The sequence below is a fragment of the Ctenopharyngodon idella genome, chromosome 8, assembly GCF_019924925.1.
Source record: "Ctenopharyngodon idella isolate HZGC_01 chromosome 8, HZGC01, whole genome shotgun sequence".
In the NCBI taxonomy this organism is placed as follows: Eukaryota; Metazoa; Chordata; class Actinopteri; order Cypriniformes; family Xenocyprididae; genus Ctenopharyngodon; species Ctenopharyngodon idella.
Genome location: NC_067227.1, coordinates 21,509,724 through 21,534,387, shown reverse-complemented (window position 1 = coordinate 21,534,387; position 24,664 = coordinate 21,509,724). Strand labels below are relative to the sequence as shown.

Genomic DNA, 24,664 nt, shown 5'->3' with positions numbered 1-24,664 from the left:
TTTTCAAAGAACTATAGAGCAAAATGCCTTTTGTAGAAGTTAAAATGGTTTGGATGGCTATAGGGCTTTAAAACCCTTTTTTGGTTAGTTATAACCTTTATTCTTATGTAGGTATTGGCATTAAAATATGTATTATAATAATAAAAAATAGTGTGTTTATGCAGGTTAATCGCAGGCTATCCAAATGATGTCCAGCTGCACACTTGATTTTGTACAGTTACATCCTGAGTGTTTGCATATTGACTTCATTTGCCCTGTTTCAAAACAATAAAATCAATAAATAGGACTAGGCTACTTTTCAAATATAAAACTCTTTTATTTTATTTTCAAAATTCAAGACAAGACATATTTATTTTGAGGATTTACAACACCATAATTCCACAACAGCTAGGGTACTAAAACATGGGTGGCAGACATTTTAAATAGCCTATAACAAACTGTTTTCATCCTCTTCAGGAACATGATAAAAAAAGATCATTTATAAAGTCATTTTACATTTTATTTATAGCGTTCATGTTACAATATGCCTATTATTTTGGCTACATAAGCAAGAACTTGCATGTAGTGTGTAATGAAATGATTTTATTGGATTATTTAGGATCAGATTACTCATAATTACATAGGCTAGTAAAAAATAAATAAATAACACGCTGACATAAAGACTTAATGCGACAGTAGGCCTATATGTGGTGTCATAATATTCTGTGTCACGTTCAGCTGCTCAACTATCTTCCGCATCTCCTTCAAAGCCCGAGCTTGCATCAGGATGTGGTTCTTGGCCAGGAGCAGCGTCGCTATCTTGGATAGTTTTTTCACGTTTTGATTCGTCGTGTATGGTATGACAGCTCGCAGGTCATCCAGCGCATCGTTAAGATCGTGCATGCGCCTCCGTTCACGCGCATTGATAAGTAATCGCAGCGCTCTTTGCTTTCTGTTTGTCCCGCTGCTCGACAGAGAGTTTCCGTGAAATCCATTTTCCAGACACTGAAAACTTTTTCTGTCCGTCTCTGATGATGTTGTCTCTTCGATTACGCGATGGTCCGTGGTTAATTCGTCTGAGGGATGCGTGGGAACTCCTTCACCGAGGCTCTGACCGTAGGGCGTGCAGCTCATGCAAGTGTAGAACGGCAGTTCACGGTCTTGTTCACCAACTGCCATCGGATACATTCTCCTGATGTTCATTCTGATCGCAAATATGAATATTATTCGTCCACGTCCAACGTCCTTTGTCGCTAGAGTTAGTAACGCCTATTTGACCTGTCGAAACTTTTGCGGGATTAATAGTCTGTCCAATCAAATCAGCGTCCCGCCACACAAACAAACAAACAGGTGCTGTTTTTTATCAAATAGGGAGCTTATTGCTTCAAAACAGCCATGATAACAATCATATTACTTGATGTGGCATTTTGCTTTTATAGTCCATATCCAAAACAATAATTTACGAGCTGAGGAAATTGACTTTTTCGGGGGTAAATGTCAAATCCCAGTAGCTAACTGTAGCCAAAATAAAAGCAAATAGGCCTATAAAGGTAGGCGTATAGCCTAATATTTTGCCCTGGTGATGATTTCTTTTCTAAATAAAATGTGTAGGCTATGTTATCTGATCAAATAACTACTCCAGAAAATTTGATATTGTTGATATTCTGTCACATAAACTGACTTTGTGAGAGATGGAAAAGACTGGCTTTGCTTTTGGAAACTGGGTCATCACGCCAAATTACTACTGGGTGTTAATCTGTATGCATGCAAGAGCAGACATTTCCAAAAATTCTCCCTCTAAAAGAAACTGGGCCACACACAAACGCTGGTTTTGATCATTACAATAATCTAATAGGGATTAACACATGATTTATTTTAGGAAAACTGTTTTCCCCCCATTGTATAAACAGTTTTTATGTCAGTCTAGCAAATTGACAATATTCCTCCTACACCCGAGAAATGCCCCAAACAAGGCTGATTAATTAGTCATCATTTACTAATGCAAATGAGCATGATTAGAAATTAGACCTACAGCACTGGAGGAATCCTGTGCATGAGGGGGTTGATGGGATGCAATCAAGAATTTTGTGATAAGGAGAAACACATCTGTTTAATAAGTGAGAGTTGATGGCCTTGTTTATTTTAATCATTCAAATGCAAACATGATACCAGCCATAAACATGTAAAATTATCATTACATTACATTAATTATCTGAGGGGCTGTTTACACGACACCGTTTTCAACTAAAAACAGAAAACTTTTTATGCATTTTGGCCACTGATTTACACAACAATGGCATTTTGGGGGCCTGAAGTCGCAAACTTGTCTCCATGTAAACGTGAATTAGTGAAAACAGTGACGTCATGCGCGCATGCATATTACGTTTTCAGTCTATAGGCGTGGAGTTTACTTCAGTAAATGACACATGACCAGAAATATATCACATGACCTCATAAGGACTCCCATCTCGCCGTACTTTGAAGCCATACATCACAGTCACATGGCGTTGGCGCTGTCTTGTGTCGGACAAAATTTCTAACTGGCATGCACTGCTTCATGTCAGCCGCCGATCGGTCTGTGCAGCGCTGCATGAAGTCGAACAAGCCTAACAAAACAATAGGAATGGAGGGATTGAGGACACAATAAAGGAGATGCACCAATGAAAGCACATGCATTTGTCTTACACAAACATGCCCTCTCATCATATTGATGATGACCTTTCACCTGAAAGTGCCTATATTTTTCCTTATTCAAATTCATCCATTTATATGTTGAATTAAAGAATCTTAATGAAATAATGGGGGAAAATGGCAGAAATAATAATATGTAAAGGCTATATTTTTTTTCCAAATTAACAGACTCAATAAAATTAAATGATATTAAATTTCTAAATAAAATTATATATTTGTGCTGAGAAATCTATCATATTATGATAAACATACTTTAACACAAGAAAAAAATGGGGCCAATATGTATACTTTAAGATTATATAATGCATGTCAAACGAAATGTAAAATGTTAAAAAGTAACCATGTCAAAATCACAAATAAATCATAAAAACCATAAATAATCTTATCTGGAACGCATGTTTCCTCAAATGGATGGATTCTGCCCACTGCTGTGATCCACCCTGTGAAACCACAGATGCCAGGTAAGAGAGTCACACTTTATCACTCATCCACAGATTCACACACTGGACGGTTGGCTGTGGGGAGACGGGGGTCCCTGAGTAGGAAGTGGGGTGAAAGTAAAACCCGTTGCTGGGCGACTGAATCATAGTTGCTATGGTGAACTTGATTTGAGCAGCTGGTCCAATCAGCTGAGACATGTAGGGCAGAGTGGATCTCATACTGAAGAGAGTGATGTAGAAACACGTGGGAGGAAGAGAGAAGGAGGATGGGAGGAAGAGAGAGGGAGGGTGGAAGTTAAAGAGGGTGCAGAAAAGGAAGACTGACAGTATGAGAGGAATAGAGGGAAGTTGCAGGAAATGATTGAACGGGATGAAAATAAGACGAAGGAAGACAAAAAGTGAGGGAGAAAAAAGTAAAAAAAAAAAAAAAAAAAGAGAGAGAGAGAGAGAAGAAAATGAGTGATAAGTGGAGCACAGAAAGTGTTTTTTTTCCTCCAGTGGATCATTTTATATTTATGTAGCCTAAATTTATTTTATGCACATTCATTTTCATTTTTGCTTCATTTGTTTAATTTTCTTTATCCCCCTCTTTGATTTATTATCCCATATGTTATCCAAATATATTGTGAAGAATATATATTGTTCTAAGGACAATTCTTTAATTATTTTTTAAATTGTTATTTATTTATTGCCTATAAATTATGATGTGGCCCAGCGGTTTGTTATTTTTGTATGTTGCCTTTTACATTTTTGCTGTTTTGCGAATTGTTTGTTTCATAATTGTTTTAGTACGCCTATGCGATTTCCTGTTAAGCCAATAATAGTCTGTTTTTGTCGCCAAAATTGACTCATTGAATTAAATACAGTAGCCTACAGTAACAATCGTTTTCTAAACTGGCAGTTTTAAACGTCTTTTAATAATCCCCTAAAGAATATGGGGCGTCTTTGACCTCGACAGCAGGGTTAGATATACATGACAGTAGAAGCAGGTGCAGGCAGTTACTTAAACTCAATGGGCTTCCTCAGCTCTTATTCATCTACATTATCTTGACTCCTCGTCAATGACAAAGCCTCTAAATCGCGGCCCTGCCTCCCTCCTGCACTGACTTGCATTTGTTGTGACGTCTTATGATGGAGAGGCCCCGCTCGCGCCGTGGGGTGGACAGGCCGTTGAAGAGCAGAGACGCACGGGATGAATGGTCCGGCCGTTATTGTAATGCAAAGACAAAACTCCTCCCTTGCTCAATGGAGAAGGAAGTAGGCCCAAAATATCGCTTCAGGGGAAGAATAAATAACCGTTTTCCCGGTTGAACATCTATTCTTGGAGTTTACACATTTACAGTCGAACTGAGGGGGATTGGAAATGAGGTGAATTCAAGATGGTGAATTTAAGTTGCTGCCTACTGCAGCAAACTGTCAGGACCATGAAATTGAGCGTGGGTTATGGGCTTCCTCGCTTCCTAAATATTCAAATCCTTTTACTTCCTTTCCTCCCACTTGCTCTCATTTAGAGAAATTAGATGGGCCTATTTGTTTAACATTCACAAATGTTTACTATCATTTATGGAAACTCGCGGGGACAAAACAATCTAGTGTAGGCCTAGCCTAATTCAGGTGCACATGTAGCCGATTTGGACTGCAACCAGGATACGTAATATGGTTGGAATTTGATCTCCTATTAAGACTTGAACCTTTTAATGAATATGAAGGGGATGTAGGCTACTGGTTTATACTTTTTATACTGGTTATATATACCACAAAAGTAAGCTTGTCAAGTCGCAAAACAGATGCTCCAGAAGTCGCTTTCACCTATAGCAACAGCGCTGCTAGCGCATTTTCTTACACGCTATCGAACATAACATCGACAAAAAGATGTAGCCTATATTTTAATAATTTATCACTTTATTATAGATTTAATGTTTACGATAGTTGTCGGTTATCTGTCGCTACGGGCGCCACAAAACTGTTTTGCGAGAGATGACTGTAGCCTGATTGATTTGAAATTGAATAATTCGCACACGAATCTCATTACAAATGTTTCGTATTCTAATATTTAGCTTATTTAGGCCTAGTTTAGACTACTTCTTTTATAGGCTAAAGCATACATCCTTCCCTATAAAAGCTTAGCCCTTTGAGCAGGTTTATTTGAAACGGTTTTTGCATGTAATTCTAGCTTAGTGGCTTAGCTTAGCTTTCTAAATTGGTCTTTATGAAGCAGGTGATAAACCCTGAACTGACCGTGACACAGAGGTATTGTTTAGAATGCTTGGGGGCATTTATAGCCTACTAACAGCAGCAATGGTTAGACCAATTTTGAGTAGCTACTACAACAACTCAACTGAATTTAAAGGGCGCAAATGGCTCTCAGTCCTCCGAATGTCAGCCTCACTGGTTTTCAAGGGCATCGTTCTGATGGGGATTTGGTTAACGGGAGAGGAGGGGGCCTTCGGTGCGGGTCATGACGTCACCATGTCCCGATGTAATCCTCTCGCGCTTGAGTCCTATCAGCAGAGGAGGACGAGCGCGCGGGGACGCGAGGAAGCACTAATCTCTCCAGAAGGGATCAGCGCAACTAAGACGCAAACGAGACTCTTGAACACTGCAGCAGAAGTCGATTACGAGTAAAACCTGGATACAATCAGTGTGTTTCATCGATAAACGAAAGACGTGACCTCGTTGCTTATTGCGGGATGCAGGAGGGATACGGCGGCAGCTCAAAAGATGCTCGACGGAGAAAATGGAGCATCGTGTTTACGGGGACTGTAGTGATGTTTCAGTCAATTTTGCTTATTTTTGGCGGTGATATTATTTTGAATAAGGTTGGTTAACAGCTTTTTGAAAAATAGTTGATTGTGTATTAAAAGTGTGTTGTTTACACTTGATGTAGTCTATAGGATGCACTACTGCAGAGGTCAGCAAAACGAGTGAGAATCATAACAATGCGCGCCCTTCGGACGGATGCTATAGACCTTATTCATTGCTTTCATTCTGTCGCCTGCAATGAAATTCCTCGGTTTATACGACACCGATTAATTCGTGGTATGCTTTATTTTGGGCATTGACATTCTTCTTGAATTCCTAGCCGTACTGCCACTGAGGCAAAAAAAAAAAAAAAAAAAAAAAAAATCCCAGAGACTCAAAAGAAGGAGGACAATAGCCATGGCTGCTTGAATTGAGGCTGCAGAATCATATAGACTCCCAGAGCAGCTCTTAAAGGGAGTGAATATAGGCCACTGGTTGGCCTGGTCTGCGCAATATATGCTTGGATATTTGACAGTGTTTCACGCGAAATTGAAATTGAAAACATTGTAGAAACATTATTGTGATTAGTATTTTGACGTTTTGTCGTCGGCGTGTTGTCAAAACGCATTACGCCATCCCTCTTTGCGGTACTCTTTGAAGAGGAGCCTGCTCTGGTGTGCGCGCGTCATGGAGGGTGGTGACACGGGCCCGCCACTCTGCGTGTTCACGGCGGACCTTGATTTAATATCCATACAATTAAGGCACGCGGTGAATGCCAAGAGAGGGGCCTTAAAACGGCAAACCTGTCTCGTTTAGAAAATGAGCAGCAGCATGGAGTGAAGACTGCATGGTTATTCTCGTAAAGTCACAGAGCTGAACAGGAACTGAGGCCGCTTGGGTTGCAGGCGCATGATAGGAATATTAATTTTGGGAGCTGACAGGAATGTGAAATTCCTCTTCTAATTCAAACTATATTACTATTTATATATTAAAATATATTACTATTTCACTAAGTCTATTACCACTAGTCTATGAGGTCATCTTATCATAATAGTAATAATTAAATAGATTTAAGACAGTTTAATTAATAGGGATTTGCTGATGTAGACATTACTTGGTTGAAGGAACCATGGGCACAAATGTTCAAAACATCAGATACATATTAATGGTTTCTATACAAAAGACATTGGGTTCCCATTGCAACTCAGAAAATGCCGCAAAACCTAAGTCAATGACGCAGGTCAATGTTCTAGCCTAAAAAAGAATGGCTAATCTCACATTACTACCTGCATCATGTTTTGTGGTCACTAGTTGGTCATGTATTGGTAATTGTTTAAAAAAAACACACAGGCCTCTTTGATTTTGTAATGGAGTGCATCTGCAATCAACTAAAATATTTGGATATGTTTACATAACAATACTGCAAAACATCAGGAAGACATTATTGTGTAACATTTAGAACAGGATTTGTTGTTTTCCCAATTGTGTTCACTGTTTTAATATGCACAGAGCATCTTCTACCAAGAAGACCTACGCGCTTTTTTGCTTGCCTGTCAATAAACCCTTATTTCATGCAAATCTGTCACCTGTCTAGAAATTTTGCTTCAAGTTTATATTGCTGGCCTTCTCCCAGAACTCCACATAATCATCCTATCCTCTTCTTGTAACTATATGTATGTGTTGGATGAGTAGGACAATATGGCAGCCAATTAAAGAGACGGTTATCTAGAGCTTCTAACGGAGTGACAGAATTTTACTCCCAGCAGTTTCAATGATTCAACACCTACTTTAACATTCTTTATATGACCTTAAGGAAATCATATTGCTATGTATGGGCCACACATGCCAAAGACCTCAAGAGTTTGACCTCAATGTACAGATACTCTCATTGGCCGTTTACTTAAATTACTGTCTTAGCAGTCTAAGCAAGTGCCAGATGTGCACATAAATAAAATGGGCTACCATCTTTACACCATTCAACCTTTACATAAGGCTTACAGCACAATGCTTGTAGATAAACACCATGATAAACACTGCTCGCTTTCTTCGACTGAGCAATTAATGGTCTGACAAGGCAAAGTTGGGGTGTGTAAAATACTCATCGCACTGTATTAACTCTGAAAATGACCAATAACACAACCTTAGAATTTTGATGACAAAGATGAACCATTTTTAAAAATTTGGGCAAAACAAACATTTATAAAGCATTGTTGATTATATTGAGACCATGAGGGAATTACAGTATTTCAACATTTGTTATAATTAGCTCTATTTCTAAGCTTATTTTACAGTTTTCAGAAGTGACATTGACATAAATATATATTCTGGGTTATTTTGAGATTCAAAAAATAAACACATAACAAATATATGTCCATCATCTTCAAGTTAAGCATGTTTATCCTGTGTTCGTCAAAGGTGATTTCTTAACTTTAAATCCTTTCAGGTGGGTGTGAGTAGGTTAAAAATGGATACAGAACTCTGTTTTGTGCATCTCAAGACAATCTTTCCAACAAAAGGCAGTAAAAAGAACAACAATTACACCATATAGTATTATTTTAATAATGAGCATGATCAAATCTAAGAACGTGATAGATAGTGACCTTCCAATACAATGCATATTCATTTCAGGGGTGACTTAAATGTTTGTCTTGTAACTCTTTTTTTTAATATTTTTAGTATTTCATATATTTTCATGAATCTTTTGTTATATGACTATAGAAATCTGAAACCCTCACACGGTTCAAGTCCGCTCTCCCACACACAAACACACAAAACAGCAAGCAGGTCCTAAAAAAATCACGCACAGAAACCATATACTCTTTTTTTTGTTTGTTTTTTTTTTTCTTACTTTTAACAGTAAATCAGTAACATTAATTTAGGTTACACGTTTTGAGGCGTTCTTCGTTATTGTTATAATTATATGATCCTACGTTAAAGCTTAGCAATATACTGAGGACATGGGGGAGGAAAAAAAGCGATAAAATTAAATCTGTTAAGGACAAGTAACAAAAAAAAAAGAAAAAAAAAAAAAAGAAAGAAAAAAGAGGTGATGCATCTAAAGTGATTTCAAATAAAAAGCAGTGAATTGCTACATCTCTCAGATTGGCTTAAAGAAACAGCGACCTCTGCTGGGCGGGGTTGGAACAGTAAGTAGTTACATTTCTGCTCTTTAAACATTAAGCATGTATGGGAACAGAGTCTGAGCACCGGGCTCTGAACCATAATGAAAACATTAGTTTTACTTTCTTTTTTGAGTCCAGCCAGTGACAATGTTGACTTCCCTTGGTTAAGGATGCATGGGATGTCATCTCCCTGATAATGCTGTTTCAACTGAGGTATAGAACAGCCATTATTAAACGGTTTCCGTAGCTTTAAAATGTTAAGGCTCCAAGCAGGAAAACAGAAAAAAAAAAAAAAAAACTGTGACATAAGTGGCTCGTCACTGAACAAAATAAAAGAAAAAGAAAAGGAAAAAAAAGTCAAGTGTTACATAATTCAAAAATATATTTTTTTTTATAACATCTCATGTCAAGACACATTTCATTGTCCCTTCTATGCAGTTGCACGATTCTCCACAAATGGGTTCACACCACTCTGGATCTAAAGAACGAAAAACTGGCCTGTTACAGTTACTGATGCTGGAGATGCCCCTCCCCCCTGACCAGAGCGGAGTCTGAACACGCCCCCCACCCCAACCTCTGCCATATCACATGACTGACATACACTCTACCACCATCCCTGATACACACACACACACACACACATACATACATACATACACACGTCACAGAATTCACTACCCACTCATGATGAGGAGCAGTGGGGCTGAAGAAACAAACATATAGGATGAAATAAAAGACAGTGTGTACAGATATCAGTTGGTCAAAGGGGGAGGGATGTGTATGAAAACAATACCAAATGATAGGAAAAAAAAAAAGAAAAAAAAAAAAGAAATCGAAATGACGCGACGTTGAGAGGTGCTAATCGACTTCAGCCCCCACAGGTAAAGCAGGAGGCGCAGAGGCTCGAGTCTGACGCTGGCTGAAGTCACCAGAATTAAATAGAAAAACATAATGATTGTTTATTTTTTAAATTTCATCTTGTCCTCTTTAAATTTCATTTTCAAATGGTCAGTCCTAAAACAACTGCTCATCAGCTGTAGGGGGCAGCCTTCTATTGTTTATTTCGGTTCTGGCGTTCCTGTGGGAGAGAGAGAGAGAGAAAGAAATGGAGGGAAGTCACTTTGATGTACACAAAAAACAACTGTTTTCATTTCAAAATATTACCACTGCAATACAACAATCAAAAAATCCTCAAAAAAAATCCTCTACTTTTTTACTTTCTCACACACCAAAAAAAAAAAAAAAAAAAAAGTTCCCACAACTTTTGACCAATAATTTTCATTAATTTTCCAGTTCTTCATAATTTAGATCTTTAAAAATATTTACACTCAAAAGGCTAAATTATTTCATTTGGTTATTTTATGTCATGGCAAGAACAGGGTACCAGTTCAAATTTAGGTAACTAAATTAATAGATGTATTTAACAGGGAATCTGCAGGGTTTTTAAGACCGACAAATAAAATGAATACCATATGGGTGGGGTAAAGCAAAATCTATGGTAACATCCAAACCATAAAATGAAATTTAAACAACTTTACAGTTCAAATAATACAGGTTTTGACAACAATATTTTTTATAAAATGATAAACCTCCCATTTCAGCCTATAAACCATTTTTAAGAAAAGGGATGAATCAAAGTTGAATCAAAACTAGTTTGCAGGTATGATATAAACACAATAAGGTAAGCACTTGGCACAAATGTGCTCTATTCATTGACTGCGAATTGCACTGAAACATGCAAGCAAGTAGAACGTGCATCAACACTAGTTTTACTTTGAAACATGTAGTGCTCACAATTAAATCATAGCCTTTTGAAGTTTAATAATCACATTAAGCCATATCGTGATTCCTGTTTTTCTGTCCTCAAATTTAAGACCTTGTGAAATGATAATTAAGACATCTCTTATACCATTTAACAATTTAAGGTCTTAAATTTGATACAACTGAATTTAAGACTTTCGGGGACCCTGTTTAAAAGGACATTACATACAGAGAGATAAAATCTATTTTTAAGTGAATTTAGATTAAAATTCTAAAAGATTTAATATAGACACTTTACTAAACATCTTTTAAACACTTTTTTAGAAAAAAAAAAAAAAAAAAATGTATGAATGACATTATATTATATTGTATTATATGAATGACAGTGTTATAGGAGGAGCAAGATGGTAGTTCTTCAACCTTCAATAAAAGGTGTAAATTATTGCCATTATCCAATGACATAGTCAAACCAAAATTTATTCAGACACCTTGAACATTTCATTCATTAATACAGTTTATTCACTATAGTTTGTAAAAATGGTAATAAAATATGACAAGATCTCAGAGTTAAACTGTGTCAGAAAAAAATTATCTTAAGCAGTTAAGCAAAACATGGTCAGGCTGAGACCATTAAAGTGTCTGAATAATTTTTGGTTCCAAATTTAATCAATTTTACTGGTAGTCCACTGTATGAAGAATTTTTGGGTATAATATGTCACAGTTTACTTTATTTTGCTATCCTCATATGCATAAATGAACTATATTGTCCTGCACCCACTAGTAAAAATATATCGAAAATATCAAAAATGTCTGAATAATTTGTGTTTTGACTATTTCAGATTTGAGCATAAATATAAACATTTAAACTTTTGTAAAAACTTGACTTTTTAAACAATAAAATAAAAATAGCAGCTTACTTGATCCAGTCGGGATCGGTTCTGGAGAGGAGCAGGCTCTAGGTTCTGTCAATAGAGATGAAAAAAAGAGTTTAAAATCAATAATCCTTTGACACAAAAACATCAGCACTTTGTCTTCATTTTTTGTCGCATAAAAATATTAACTAAATTCATAATTAGTCAAATTTAACAGATTGTATTATTCATAACATGTCAAACACAGAAATAATGTACAGTAAATAAAACTTTTTAAATAATAAAAACACGTTTAAAATGTGCAAACAGTGGAGCCAATTTAAGACAGGTATTTTTTCTTACTGTCACCAAAGGTCTCACTGATAAAATACAATTTATTAGCAGCTTGATACTCGACTAAAGCAGCAGCAGCAGCACAGTATTAATAACCACCTCTGGACAAAGCATCAAAGACAGAATAATAAAATAACCAAAGCATCAACAGCAAAAGCAAAGAGCATTCATTAACCATTCAAAAAGAACCATGTAGACGTGCATCTTTGGCACCTATAAGCAGCTGTAACATTTACATAGGCAGTTTCTGTAACATGAACAGTAGCCTGAACACATCACATGCTGTTCAAAGTTCTTTGTTTAATCGCCACTTATGGTCATTCACCTCAACAGGGTCTACATAGAAATATTATCCTTCAGTATATGCATCTCTAAACAATAAAAGAAAATTCGTGTGCTAAACAATGCAGCTATTGAAAATAGTCTTTAAAAAAAAAAAAAAAAAAAAAAAAAAACCCAGCTGAATTTTCAAGATTAGAGCATGCACATTACCTTTCTTACCACCTCTTCCTCCTCCTGCCGTTTCTCGTAGTGTGAGAAGTCATCGAAGATGGAGGTGGTGTGTTTGTAGGTAGCGATGATCTTCAGCACCTGCTTGGCCTTCTCCAGTGGCACCTCCTGCGTGTCACGGGAGTTGGTCACGGGCTTGTTGTCATTGTTCTCCAGGCGGATGTGCCTGAGCTGGCTGTTGGGCACGTCTTTAACAAACAGCCAGTCCACATCGAATTTGCCCTTCCACTTGTCCTGCGCCCAAACACCTGCGCTGGTGCCGTAGTCTACAGGCGAGCGCATCTCCGCCACGCCGCAGAAGTGTCCGCTGCCATTGACGCTGAACAGCAGGTAGACGGGACCCTTGCCGTTGATGGCCCGAAAGGCCGAATCCAGCCGTTTGTTACCATGTTCCGTGCTGCACCAGATGGAGTACTTGATGGAGCGGTGGATGTCGTCCTCAGAGTAGCTCTTAATGATGAACACCCGGCCGTTTTTCAGGTTCCAATCGAAGTCCTTGGGGTTGTAGCTGTGTGCCGCACGCAGCTTTTCCAGGACCGGGTGGGACTCGCCGCCACCGGAGCCCGGAAGGCCGCCTCCGCCACCGTTACCGACCCCTCCGCCGCTCGAGGAGCCGCTGCTGTCCACGCTGCCGCCCCCACCATAACCGGGGTTGCGGTTACGAGGGGCAACCCACCGGGTTTGAGGGGGAGGAGCAGGGTTGTGGTTCTGGTAAGGCTGCGGAGGGGGCGGGCCCTGCATCGCCATCTGCTGGGCAAGTGATTGGGCAGAAGGCATGGGGGGCTGAGGCGGGGGCGGCAGCCCGTGAGGGTGAGGCGGAAGGTGACCCTGGGAGTGGAGGGGAGGCTGCTGCTGGTGGTGGGGCGGCAGTGGCGAGGCAACTTTAGTCACAGGCCCCTTATTATCCCAAGTGCCAATGTCCATGTTGTGTTTGATGGGCGGCGGGGGCAGGGTGCCTCCAGCCATGGGCATCCCCGGCTTGCTCTTCACCTTCAGTTGCTGAGGCTTGGCTGGTTTGCTAGCGATGGCCGCCCAGGATGTGGGTTTGGGAGGCGGTAGCCCGATAGGAGTCCCACCGTTACCCGTGGCCACTGCCGCCACTGGCCCTCCTCCGATAACCGAGCCCACCGTCTTCACTCCAGAACCACCTCCAGTCACGTCGCCACCAATCTTCAGCCCCACCATGCCCTGCTCTAAGCTATTCATACCTGGCGCCTTATTCAAGGTGTCACTGGGGAAGCCTGTTTGCCCATCGGGCACCAGTGTGCCACCTAAAGAACTAGGTGGGTAACTGTAACTGCCCCCGTACGCAGAACTCTGAGTCTGCTGGCCCTGGGAGCCACTCGTACCCCAGGCGGAAAACGCGGGATTTTCAGGGAAAAAGTTAAAGCGGTGTGGATAGATGCTACTGCCCAGACCCCCAGGCTGTCCAAACACAGTGTCATGCATGAAGTGATGGTCTCCATTGCTGAGGGGGGCGTACGGAGTGAGGTAAGGGATCGGTGGGTCTCCACCCGTGGACCAGGGGGCCTCGCTGAGGGGGTACGGGAACCCAATCGAAGGGGCATAGTAGCTAGACAAGTATGGGTCGGTCATGGATTGGTAACTGTTATTCTGGGGGATAACCAGAAATACAGATGAATTAATAATGACAAAATGCAAACTAAATATACTCATAACAGGATAAAAACAGATCAGACATGAAATACTCAATATTTCAATGGAAATTCTTTTAAATTCCCAAACAAATTAAAAACCATGATGTAATAAAAATATTATACAATCAGTTCCTTTTAGCAATGTACTGGTATTTTTAAAAAAATTACAGACAAATTTCCCAGAGTAAACTCTAGTGGTTACCACAACAGCAAAAAAATTATTTTAGAAACAAAGTAATTATACATCGGTGAAAGCACTGAGTGTGTTGTTTACAATAAATGTATTTTCTCCTTTTCATTCCCTAAGACAAACACAAAAACACATTTCTCACCGGATTAGACTGGCCAGTGAGGTAAGGTTCAAAGTCATTGTCGTGGACCGTTTCCTTCTGATGTAGAGAGCCATTTTGCACTGAAATAAAGAATGACATTTAACATCAGGGTTATTTTTGAATCACTACATCTGATAATAAACCCATAGCATGTGCTAAATCCAACAGCCTTCTCTTTTCTGTGAAAGATATCCTTTAACCAATGCTATGCCATTCACATTTTAGATCTTTAACAAATGATACACAACTACAGTAATATGTATGTCACCACACTGATCTCAGTGAGTCAGTCACCACATGTTCTGTCTGAGTACCATGATACTACAGACACACAGTCATGGATGAAGAGGTCTGTCTAAAAATCGCCCAAAGGACACAAATTCATAACTACAGTAGTTAATACTACAGAGTTATGAAGCCTAATCTATTTAATGTGCTCAAAAGCCAAGCTCTCAACAGCAATAGATGGGACAGTGTGGTGTTAATCCAACAGGAGCAGTTCTGGACTCTAGGAGGAGGCATATGCTCCAGACAACATTTGGTTGACATGCGAGTAACACAGCAACCAGGCCTTGACTTGATGTAAGTCACAGAGAAAGAATGCCCAAATTGTATTTAACAGACCACAGCTAAGAGCATCTATCAAGGTGAAATTAGATTCAAAGTGAATTAATGAGAAACAATATCCTAGACATTTTATTATTTCAAAAACTGTATAGACATATATATTTAGAGGGAAACTTACCTTTAGCGTCTTGCCCTTTGGATGTCTTCCCATTCAGTAGGTGATCAAAGATGGACAGAAACAACAAGATAAAACATTAACACCTTTGAATCGTTGTTTTAAACACGAGCTCTTCGTGCTTAACATGTAAATACTTCACAATGTTTCATGCTCTTAATACACATCGACTCCATCAGAGCATCACCAATAAATCAATGCTCTATCAGGGGTCGCTCGACATTCGTTATTAAAAAAACGGGGGCTTACACTGACATTTATTTAGTCAATCAAGGAATTATACATCCACCCGGACAGCTAAAGATTTCGTCGACCACGCATATCAGCCCAAGTCCAGAGAAAACTGATTATAACTCTCGGAAGCTGATGAGAGAGATTGTGCAATAAATTAAGGAATTAAGGAAACGTTTGTTTGGACCGAGGAAACGCGAAGTAATATTCAATCAAACGAGTGGAAAAAATGCTAACTCGTTAGCCATCGCGCTTGTGTGAAGCAAGGAGAGGCAGATGCCCGTAATGTCTCCGCAGAAGCGGCGGAGGCTGCACGCGCATTCCCTGCTCCTCCTAAAGGCCTTAGCGACGCCGTACCACTCCAACCTACCTGTGGGTCAATACTGGTGGTAGACATAATTCATCAAGAGGGCCTCTTTAGATTCAGCAAGAGTCTTGCAAAGAAAAACTGAACCAGTAGCGAAGGTGCTCGGCGTAACCCGAAGCCCGTGGGTTCCTCTCGGCTCCGTGCAGGCTGAACTGCGCTTTTTTCAGCAAGTTCCACGACTTGATTCTGGCGATTCGGTCCTCTCGAGCGCACTAAAAGTCCAGCCTGAGGATGTTTCCGAGAGTAATTACAGGCTCTGCGGTTTTGAGGTTTAATCCAATGCTGTCACACGCCGTGTGTAAATTAATTTCAAAGTATATATATATATTTTTCCTCCTCCCAGCCCGCAGTTATTGTGCACCTCTGTTCACTTCCGCCCAATGGCCGCTCCATCCGGGATCTGCACGGAGGGACTGACGCCACATGGACCGGGTGGCCATGCGGAGGTGATCAACCTGAGGAAATTGGGAAAAAAATTATTACTGCATACATATCTTAATTATTTTAGTAAATAAAATTCATATTTCAATCTAAAAATTACCTAAAGAAATTTGAATTGTAGTAGGCTATATTTTTTATTAAGTGCATTTTTTTGGCATTGCCATAATTGTATATTGTGTATTATCTTTATTAGGGGCCAAGCCCCGAATTAAGGGCTGTGGACCCTATTGTAATTGCTGGTTTACTTTATTATTATTATTCCTGAATGGGAGTTAATGGCAGCCTTATGAACCATAAGTAGGAAAATTATGAAAATTGGCACACTTGTAGTGATGGTATGAATTGTAATAGTGTAATGTTTGTATAAGTGTATGTTTGTGTATGTTTATAATAAATGTATGTTTGTAATAAATAATTAAAATAAAAACTAGCTGCTTCCTCCACTTGATATTAGAAATATTACATCACATTAATTCATCAGTCACACCTCAGTATGACATTAGTCAGAGTACCTGTCACATATGTTGAATGGGTTAGACAAAACAAGTGACTGTCAAACCATCCTGTAGATAATTAATGAATATTACTTTTTTTAATGAATTAATGATATAGTGGACTTTCAGCTGGTCTTTTCCTTTCATTTTCATGTATTCATAAATATGTGCAAAGAAGTCTTACTTCAGGACTTACATTTCACATCAGATGTTGTTGACAGGCTTGATGTCTTTTTCTCCAAGCCATATTAGACCATTTGACTGAAGACCATGTTCCTCTTTTTTATAGGCCCAGCTTATAATTTTGTTTATTACCCATGCCACCATGCACTTACTTTTAATATTTATATTTTTACTGTTAAAGTATGTCATTAACAAGCACTGAGCACTCTTGTGTCACAGCTAAACCTCATGCTGATAAAGGGCATTCAGGGTAGCTAACTGATATATAGATCTACCAATTGATCTTAGTTAGAGATGGGTGGGATGGGGTCTTTCTGTTTAATAAGTTTGCAGTAGGAAACTATAGGGCACTGGAACACCACACACGGAGCAGCTTTGTTTCAACATAACAACCATTTCACAGATAATATAAGAGCTACACTCGATGAGATGTTTTTTGCTAAATTTCTAAAGTTTAATTGTGTTTCCAGATTGAAAGTGATGCAGAGGCAGAGGGAACATGTTGGATTTGGATGATAATATTGTATCACAGGGATGCCATACACAAACAAATGGGATTATTGTGTATGGCATCCCTGTGTGCTTGCTTATCAAGATCATTAGTAGTGCTTTTATTAATATGTTGTGGTATATAAGCTACTGCAAGCCGTTGCCACCAACACGGATTCAAACACAACTTGCATTTTTCTAATTTTAACCACTAGGTGTCAGTCTAATTTGAGTCGAATTGTGGAATTTCCTCGATTACCTATCAAAACATTGACACGAGTGTTATTTTTTTTCATACAAAATGTGGTGTTCAAATATTTATTAAGATATGCACTACATGTATAATTTAAGAAAATATGATACGACTCACTACAGTCAGCATTCAAAATACAGTGTTCAGTAAATGCTGTATTATTTACATTGACAAAATGAGGTTCTATATGTGTTGCAACGTTTTTCTTTGGGCCATTAAGATACAGATCACTACATGCAGATATTATAATTGCTCCATACTCGCACAAATATGGCATGTGTTACTGGTAGTAAAAGAGACAGATGTTGATCATTAAAAATGAAACAGCATTTTGCTGTGTACTGACACAAGTGCATGTAAAGCAATTCTTCATTTAATCTCCAACATTAAACCATTTTACTGAAAGCTCTGCATTGTTTAAACTCTTCTGATTTGAACAAAATGTACAAAACATACCATCTGAAGAGTAAAATTAAAAGTCACAGACTTAAACAGTATACAAAATTTAAAAACAAAATTACAAAGAATTGGCAGAGGTAGGTAGCAAGAAGTTCAGCATAAAGTCAGTCATGAAAATGTTAAATAGCACCTCCTACAATCTTATCTTCTTAATTTTTGTGTATTATTATGTTTATACATATATAAATAATTTAAAATCCATCTGATCTGGTTTCTGTTTTCACTAATTCCAAGAATGCTTGAAGTCCTTTTCTGCTATCTCTTTCCCCTCTCAATGTTCCGTCTCTCTCTCAAGATGTTGACATCTGGACACTGTCACTTATACAAATCTGAAAAGTAACACAATGCAGATACAAAATTAGTTTCACATGAAGCAACAATATCAGTTGTTTAGGAAGATGAATAAGAAAAACAATCAAAAATGATTTAATATACTTTTAAAGGGTAAAATAATGGATTTTACAAACATGTGTCTTCCTCTTCATTGAAGATGCTGACGATGTAGCAGGCAAATACAAATCCCAGGGCCTATGTACAAACAAACAAAGCAACACATTAAGTTGCATACAAGTCACTTATTTAATGAGTGTTTGTGAATTTTTGTATTGGTGTATATGAATGTATCACAGAAACTTAAAGCTTAAGTATGAAGTGTTCACTTTAAAACTTTAAAAGGTAATTTTTAGTAAGTTTGAATTTAATTTTGTAGGTTATCAAAAACTTATGTCTGACACAAAAGCATCGCCTCAACCAAAGGCAGATTGAGTGGAATGTTCCAGAAACCTGTTTGAAAACAATCATTATTTCTGCACAATTCAGCTTTAACAGACAATGACTTCATCAGTTTTAGGTTCTTACAGAAATGAACAGTTGCAGGGCGCTGTGCATAACCTCGATGTACTGATACTCTAACAAGCAGCTCAGTTCGGAGACCAGAGCAGGACTGTCCAAATGCTGCCATCTAGTGGTCGGGAGGTTTCTGTTCTCACAGCCTGGACCATTGTCCTTCCACCATGAACGGTGAGATGAAAGTCCCAGTGACAGATAATCACTGTCCTATAACAGTACAGCACAGAAATAACACTTTGAACTTCAGTTTCATGGCTTTGTAAACATTATTGACTTTAATGCTGTAGTACTGAGGAACTATATTGTTTAAGTTTAACATTTTGTTTAATCCCATTCATCTTTGGTTTGTAAGCCTATACCATAGAGATGATATAATTTCATACCAATGGCATGAATGTATGTGAACTTGGTCTAGCAGTAGAATGAGCATCCAGATGAGAATCTCTATTTAAATTGGCTCTTTACCTTTGAAAGCCCTCCGAGGTCTAGATAAAGGCAACAGATAAAGATATTCCAAGTCACCCAAAACACGGTCCAGACTATATACTAAAAGAAAAGGAAAGAACACATAATGGTAATCAGAGACATTAAAATTATGGAACCACATATTAGTTAACTTCATAAACAACACAAAAAAAGGGTGAATCTGTGTAAATAACTCAATTATAAGGCTATACACTAAACTTTACTTAATCAAAAATACAGTAAAAACAGCAACATAGTGAAATATTATTACAATTAACAGTAATTATTACAATTAACTGTAATTAATTAAAATAACTGTTTTTTATTTTCATATTCTTTTAAATGTTATTTATTCCTGTGATGGCAAAGCTGAATTTTCAGCTCTCATTACTCCAGTCTACAGTCACATGATCCTTCAGAAATCATTCTAATATGCTGATCTGGTGATCATGAAACATTTATAATATTATTAATGTTGAAAACAGTTGTGCTGCTTAATAGTTTTTTTTCTGGAAACTGGGATACATTTTTTCAGGATTCTTTGATGAAACAGAAATCTTTGGTAACATTCTAAACATTTTTACTGTCATTTTTGATCAATGTAATGCAGAATAAAAGCATTCATATCTTTAGTGAATCCAGTATATTTATTTATAAATTTTTGATAAATAGAGAAAAATGTATTATTCAAATTAAATTAATCATATTAATTTATTCAATTAATAATTAATTAAATTTGAGTTTAATAAATTAATGCAAGTATTTTTTTGTAATGTTATAATACATAATATCAGTATTTTATAAACAATATTTATTTTATTACAATTATTGTTGTTTTTACTAAACAAGTTTTATTAACTGTAACAAAAGTTCAAAAGTTATACAAATTTTTTGAGGTAAATACAGCACACACCAAAACTACATAACGGGGCTTATACTGGACTGTCCCAAACAAGCCCAATATCACCACAATGACGTGCAGGAAGTTGACAAGGATGGGTGCCCACTGGTAACCTAGAAAATCAAACACCTGTCTCTCCACAACAGTGATCTAGAGAGAGAAAGACAGAGTATTATATGAACAAGATCTCCACACACTGTAGAAACAATTACAACGCCAGCTACTTTGCATCTACACGACTAAAAAAAACACCATCACGCTACCCTAAACACAATAATGATGGAGACCCCATCTCGCTTTCCCAGAGACACACAATCAAAACCCCCACCTCTGTTTTTCCACATACTGGCTTTTTACTCAGGGTTGCCAGGGTAACAGAACCAATGGGGTACAAAGCATGTGACAGAGAAATAGAGAGTGAGAGGTGGAGAAAGACAAAAGGAGGGGGAAAGGTTGAGCGAGAGGAGATGAGGGCTCTCCTTGGAGGTCAGAGGCTCAGCGAGGGGAGATGTATGATTCAGAAGGGAGGTGCTGGGTGTGGGGGATGCTTCTCCTCTCATAAAGCTTCACTGCAGCAGTCATAAACCCTCTCTCTCTCTGCCACTAACCACCCATCCCCCATACAATCTCTCTCTGTATGCCATACTGCTGCTGTGTACCAGCTGTTCTCAGAGGTTCCACCTCAAATCAACCATTTGTAGCATGTCTTCACCACAGTCCCCATCCACTGTGTTCCAGCACGAGCTGTGCCGATTTTAACCAGCCAAACATAAAAACATAAAACTGTGAGATGTTTCACAGATACAGATGAGCTATCTCCTCTTGGTAATAGACATCTGCATTACAATCCATTTATAGTCTCAGACCATACAGTATGTATTAATCCTGGTAAATCTAATTGATAAACGTGAACTGTGTCCAGCTCATTTGAAATATTTAAAGGAAACATGAAACCACCAATACACAGCAACAGTGGCAGAACCTGTTGATATACATGAAGGATGAATATTCAGTCGAGACTTATAGTTGCCAAATGTTAAAATCGGACATGGTATTGCAGACCTCTCTTTTTCTATTCACTGGCAGTAATAGGTGTGAAACAGTGAACTGAATTCGTTAAACCAATTAAACCTTACAGCTGTTTTATTTCTTGAGCCAACCTGAGATCAAATGTGTACAACTGTAAAGACTAATAACTGCATGCCTCTGTTCTGCGCTGTCTTGCCGAATCTTCATCATTTATTAAATGATAGTATTTTTTTTAAATAATGGCTGAGCCACTGAGATTATAGTCCAAATATTATGTCATACCAGATAGTTAAAAGTACTATATATATATAAAAATTTATATAAAAGTACTATATATAAATATATATTTGGATAAGTATGTTCAATCTCTATTTCTCTCTCTCACACACTCACTCACATAGGCAATAGGAAAAAAAGAACTGGTTAGGAAGGACAGTAAAGCTAAGGTTAAACCAAAGCTAAAAGCCATAGAAAGGTTAAGCAGAATAACAGCAGGGATGTAGGTCACTGTCTCTGCTGGTGTTCAGTCCACAAGTGCAACCACTGAAGTGAGATAACACAACAAGTAGAATCCAATACATCACTTTATGTGAGAGGAGAAAGTGATCTCACACCACTGAAAGACCATGTGCAATCAATGAGTAGTGATAAAGATAAACATGCAGTAAAACACACTTAAAATGTGCACATACACAACATTTTCTCTGTATCACATAATGCACAGTTGATTCACATCTCACACTTATTTTATGGTCTATCTCTAATGTAAGAAATCTGCAGTTCTATGGCAGGGATAAATGGATAGGTGGACGGATGATGGATACTTTATAAATCCTTTGAGAGAAATTATGCTGCAATAGCAGCAAAACAAGTCAATGAAACACAGGACAGTGTAACACATATTACAATAGATACTAAATACTTTGCATGCAGTAAACGCAGCATGCAAAGAAATATACTGTACACTAATGTGTTATTTACATTTCTCATTGTGTGTATGAGATATTATAAACATGTATTATAAATGTGTATTATAAATGTTGATGTAGTTTTGTTTGTGCCATTTCACAATACTACTATAATTATTGTTTACAATAGTCCCATAAATGTCCAAATGTGTTTATTAACAGTATATTCTGATGTAAAGGAAGACTTCCAACATATAGCCTACACAAAAGTGTATGTACATTTATGCTATGTCTGATATGCTAATTATAAATAAAAATAAAAAACCTACGGTTATTTGTGGCTCAAATCTTGAGTTCTTTCAAACAATAGACAATTTAAAAGGCTGTAGGGTTTAAGACGAGATGTTCATAAACTAGTCTCGAAGTTAATATCAAAACGTCAAACAATGTTTTTATATCATACAGATTTAATAAGTTGGGATACAAAACTGCATCGAGTAGACGCTTGTTTTTACCACAATCCTATAACGCACTTACCAGTTGAAGAGCGCAGAAGAACATCAACATGCACCTCCCCGAGCAGCACCCCATCTTCACTATTCTCTCCGATATAAACGTGAACTCAAAATGGTAAATAAAACAGATGCATTTTTGAAGATCCTCAGTATTTACTCGAGGTATATTTCAGTATGCTTCCCTTACAATGGGCTGTGATCATAGCTGTACATAGCGCATAGGGTTAAAAACGGAGTATGAAGCAGTAGGCGGGGGGACAGAGGGTGAGATCGGGGTAAATAAAATGGGGTGGGTCCTTAAATATAATAGCCACCACCTCATGGTGCTTTGTTGAGAGGGAGCGGCAGGTGGAGCACTTGCGGCTGGAAGAGTTGGAAACTTATCAATTTATGCACCTTCATTTTTAATCTGACTACCTTTTACGCGACTGGTTTGTTTTAAATAAGCTACTCAGTTATACAGTATCTTCTTTGCTGCTATAGGCGCTGAAACTTCTCGCTAAAAACATCTTAAACCATCTTAAGCTGGGGTTGGTCTGTTATCTGGTTTGGGCACTATTTAATCTTGCCTCCCAGCTAAACCGGCTGAGCACTTGCTGGCCAGACTGGGAGACCAGCTTAGATCAGGTAAGACCAGGCTGCTTTAAAGGAGGCGGCAGCTAATATTGAAGTTGTACATATACACATTTGTTTTAGCCTACACAGTATTTTCAGAGGCAAATTAAAAAAGTTAGAGATTGTAGAGATTGTTTCCCCTGCTGAAAAAGCGTTGATGGTCACCAGCATAAGGATTGTTCTGCATGCTGGGACCAGCACGAGATGCTGGTTTACTGGTCCCCAGCATGGAAAAGCCGGAGTGAAGCTGGTGAACCAGCAACACCAGCTCAGTTTTGCTTGAGAACAGCTTGACAGTGACCAGCAAGACCAGCACTATACCAGCTCTAGCCAACAAAAACCAGCCTGAACCAACAAGGAATTCATGCTGGATTATGCTGATTAGTTAATAATTACAATGGGGTAAAACTCAGAAAGGTTATGGTTGTCCCAAGCTGCTCACTTCCCTTCAGTGTAAAGGAATGGTAACCACGGCGGTCAGGCATAATTTTCAAGGTGAGATTTCAGTGAGTAATGAATCACATACATTTCAGCCTTTTCCTCACATGATGTCCTTTTAACAAAGTTCGGGAGGCACATGTTCAAATTGCCTATCCAATCAGTATGAGAGGAGGCCTATACATACATATATATATATATATATATATATATATATATATATATTTTATAAATTAGCCGACTCACTCACAGTTTTCCCTCCACCACCCCGACTCCTCACGCTCACCTGGTTACTATATCCTAACCAGAGATGCGTGGGGAGGCCAAATTCTGATCTTGGAGCCCTCCCCTCGGACAGCATGCCAAATACGCATACTTTTTACTGATTATTTGTAAGTGTGAACTCGTGAAATAATTGTTAAATGAGTTCAGAAGACGTATAATGGCACGTCATGTTCTTGATCCACTTTCATTCTATGGAAGAGAGTAGCATTCTGCTTCTGGACCTCTCGCTTTGTGTTCCATGGAAAAATGTCATAAAGGTTTGTAACAACGATGACAGAATTTCATTGTACTCCTTTACTTACCTTAGCAAACACTGAAAAAGACACAACCTCAGACAAACAAACCTCCGAACATCCTATGCACTATATGCAGTTATCTACACACTAAGCTTTGTGTGCATATGTTTGTGTTTATGGACTTTTTAGTCTGTTTTGTTTTTTAGATAAAGTAATTAGGATGTCAGCCCTGAGGTTGCATTTTTCATCATGTGGACGCCCCCTACTTGACTAACCCCTGCAGTGCCCAGCCATGTTCAGCACATATCACCCACCTGAACACAG

The 24,664-nt window shown here is 38.3% G+C and overlaps 2 protein-coding genes across 2 annotated transcripts; both read right to left on the bottom strand.

Annotated features, from left to right (window-relative positions):
* Positions 1-8,031: 8,031 nt before the first annotated feature.
* On the bottom strand, positions 8,032-16,193 carry ythdf1 (YTH N6-methyladenosine RNA binding protein F1). Its single transcript, XM_051903825.1, has 6 exons — positions 15,784-16,193; positions 15,186-15,210; positions 14,441-14,520; positions 12,433-14,064; positions 11,653-11,697; positions 8,032-10,052 (listed from the first exon to the last, which is right to left on the bottom strand). The coding sequence occupies exons 1-6, from the start codon at positions 15,808-15,810 to the stop codon at positions 10,026-10,028; spliced, it is 1,836 nt and encodes a 611-aa protein (XP_051759785.1). The 5' UTR covers positions 15,811-16,193; the 3' UTR covers positions 8,032-10,025.
* A 1,496-nt stretch (positions 16,194-17,689) lies between these two features.
* On the bottom strand, positions 17,690-23,061 carry nkain5 (sodium/potassium transporting ATPase interacting 5). Its single transcript, XM_051904503.1, has 6 exons — positions 22,789-23,061; positions 20,327-20,464; positions 19,414-19,494; positions 18,958-19,155; positions 18,567-18,627; positions 17,690-18,428 (listed from the first exon to the last, which is right to left on the bottom strand). Exons 1-6 carry the CDS (start codon positions 22,840-22,842, stop codon positions 18,415-18,417), a joined length of 546 nt encoding a protein of 181 aa, XP_051760463.1. The 5' UTR covers positions 22,843-23,061; the 3' UTR covers positions 17,690-18,414.
* Between the last annotated feature and the right edge of the window lie 1,603 nt (positions 23,062-24,664).

Coding starts and splice junctions, on each gene's coding strand:
- ythdf1 (XM_051903825.1), bottom strand. CDS start 15,810: ATGTCTACCACCAGTATTGACCCACAG. Junction 15,211..15,783: donor CCACCAGTATTGACCCACAG/GTAGGTTGGAGT, acceptor CTGAATGGGAAG/ACATCCAAAGGGCAAGACGC. Junction 14,521..15,185: donor CAAAGGGCAAGACGCTAAAG/GTAAGTTTCCCT, acceptor TCTTTATTTCAG/TGCAAAATGGCTCTCTACAT.
- nkain5 (XM_051904503.1), bottom strand. CDS start 22,842: ATGGGGTGCTGCTCGGGGAGGTGCATGTTGATGTTCTTCTGCGCTCTT. Junction 20,465..22,788: donor TCTTCTGCGCTCTTCAACTG/GTAAGTGCGTTA, acceptor TTCTCTCTCTAG/ATCACTGTTGTGGAGAGACA. Junction 18,628..18,957: donor CCCTGCAACTGTTCATTTCT/GTAAGAACCTAA, acceptor GTTTGTACATAG/GCCCTGGGATTTGTATTTGC.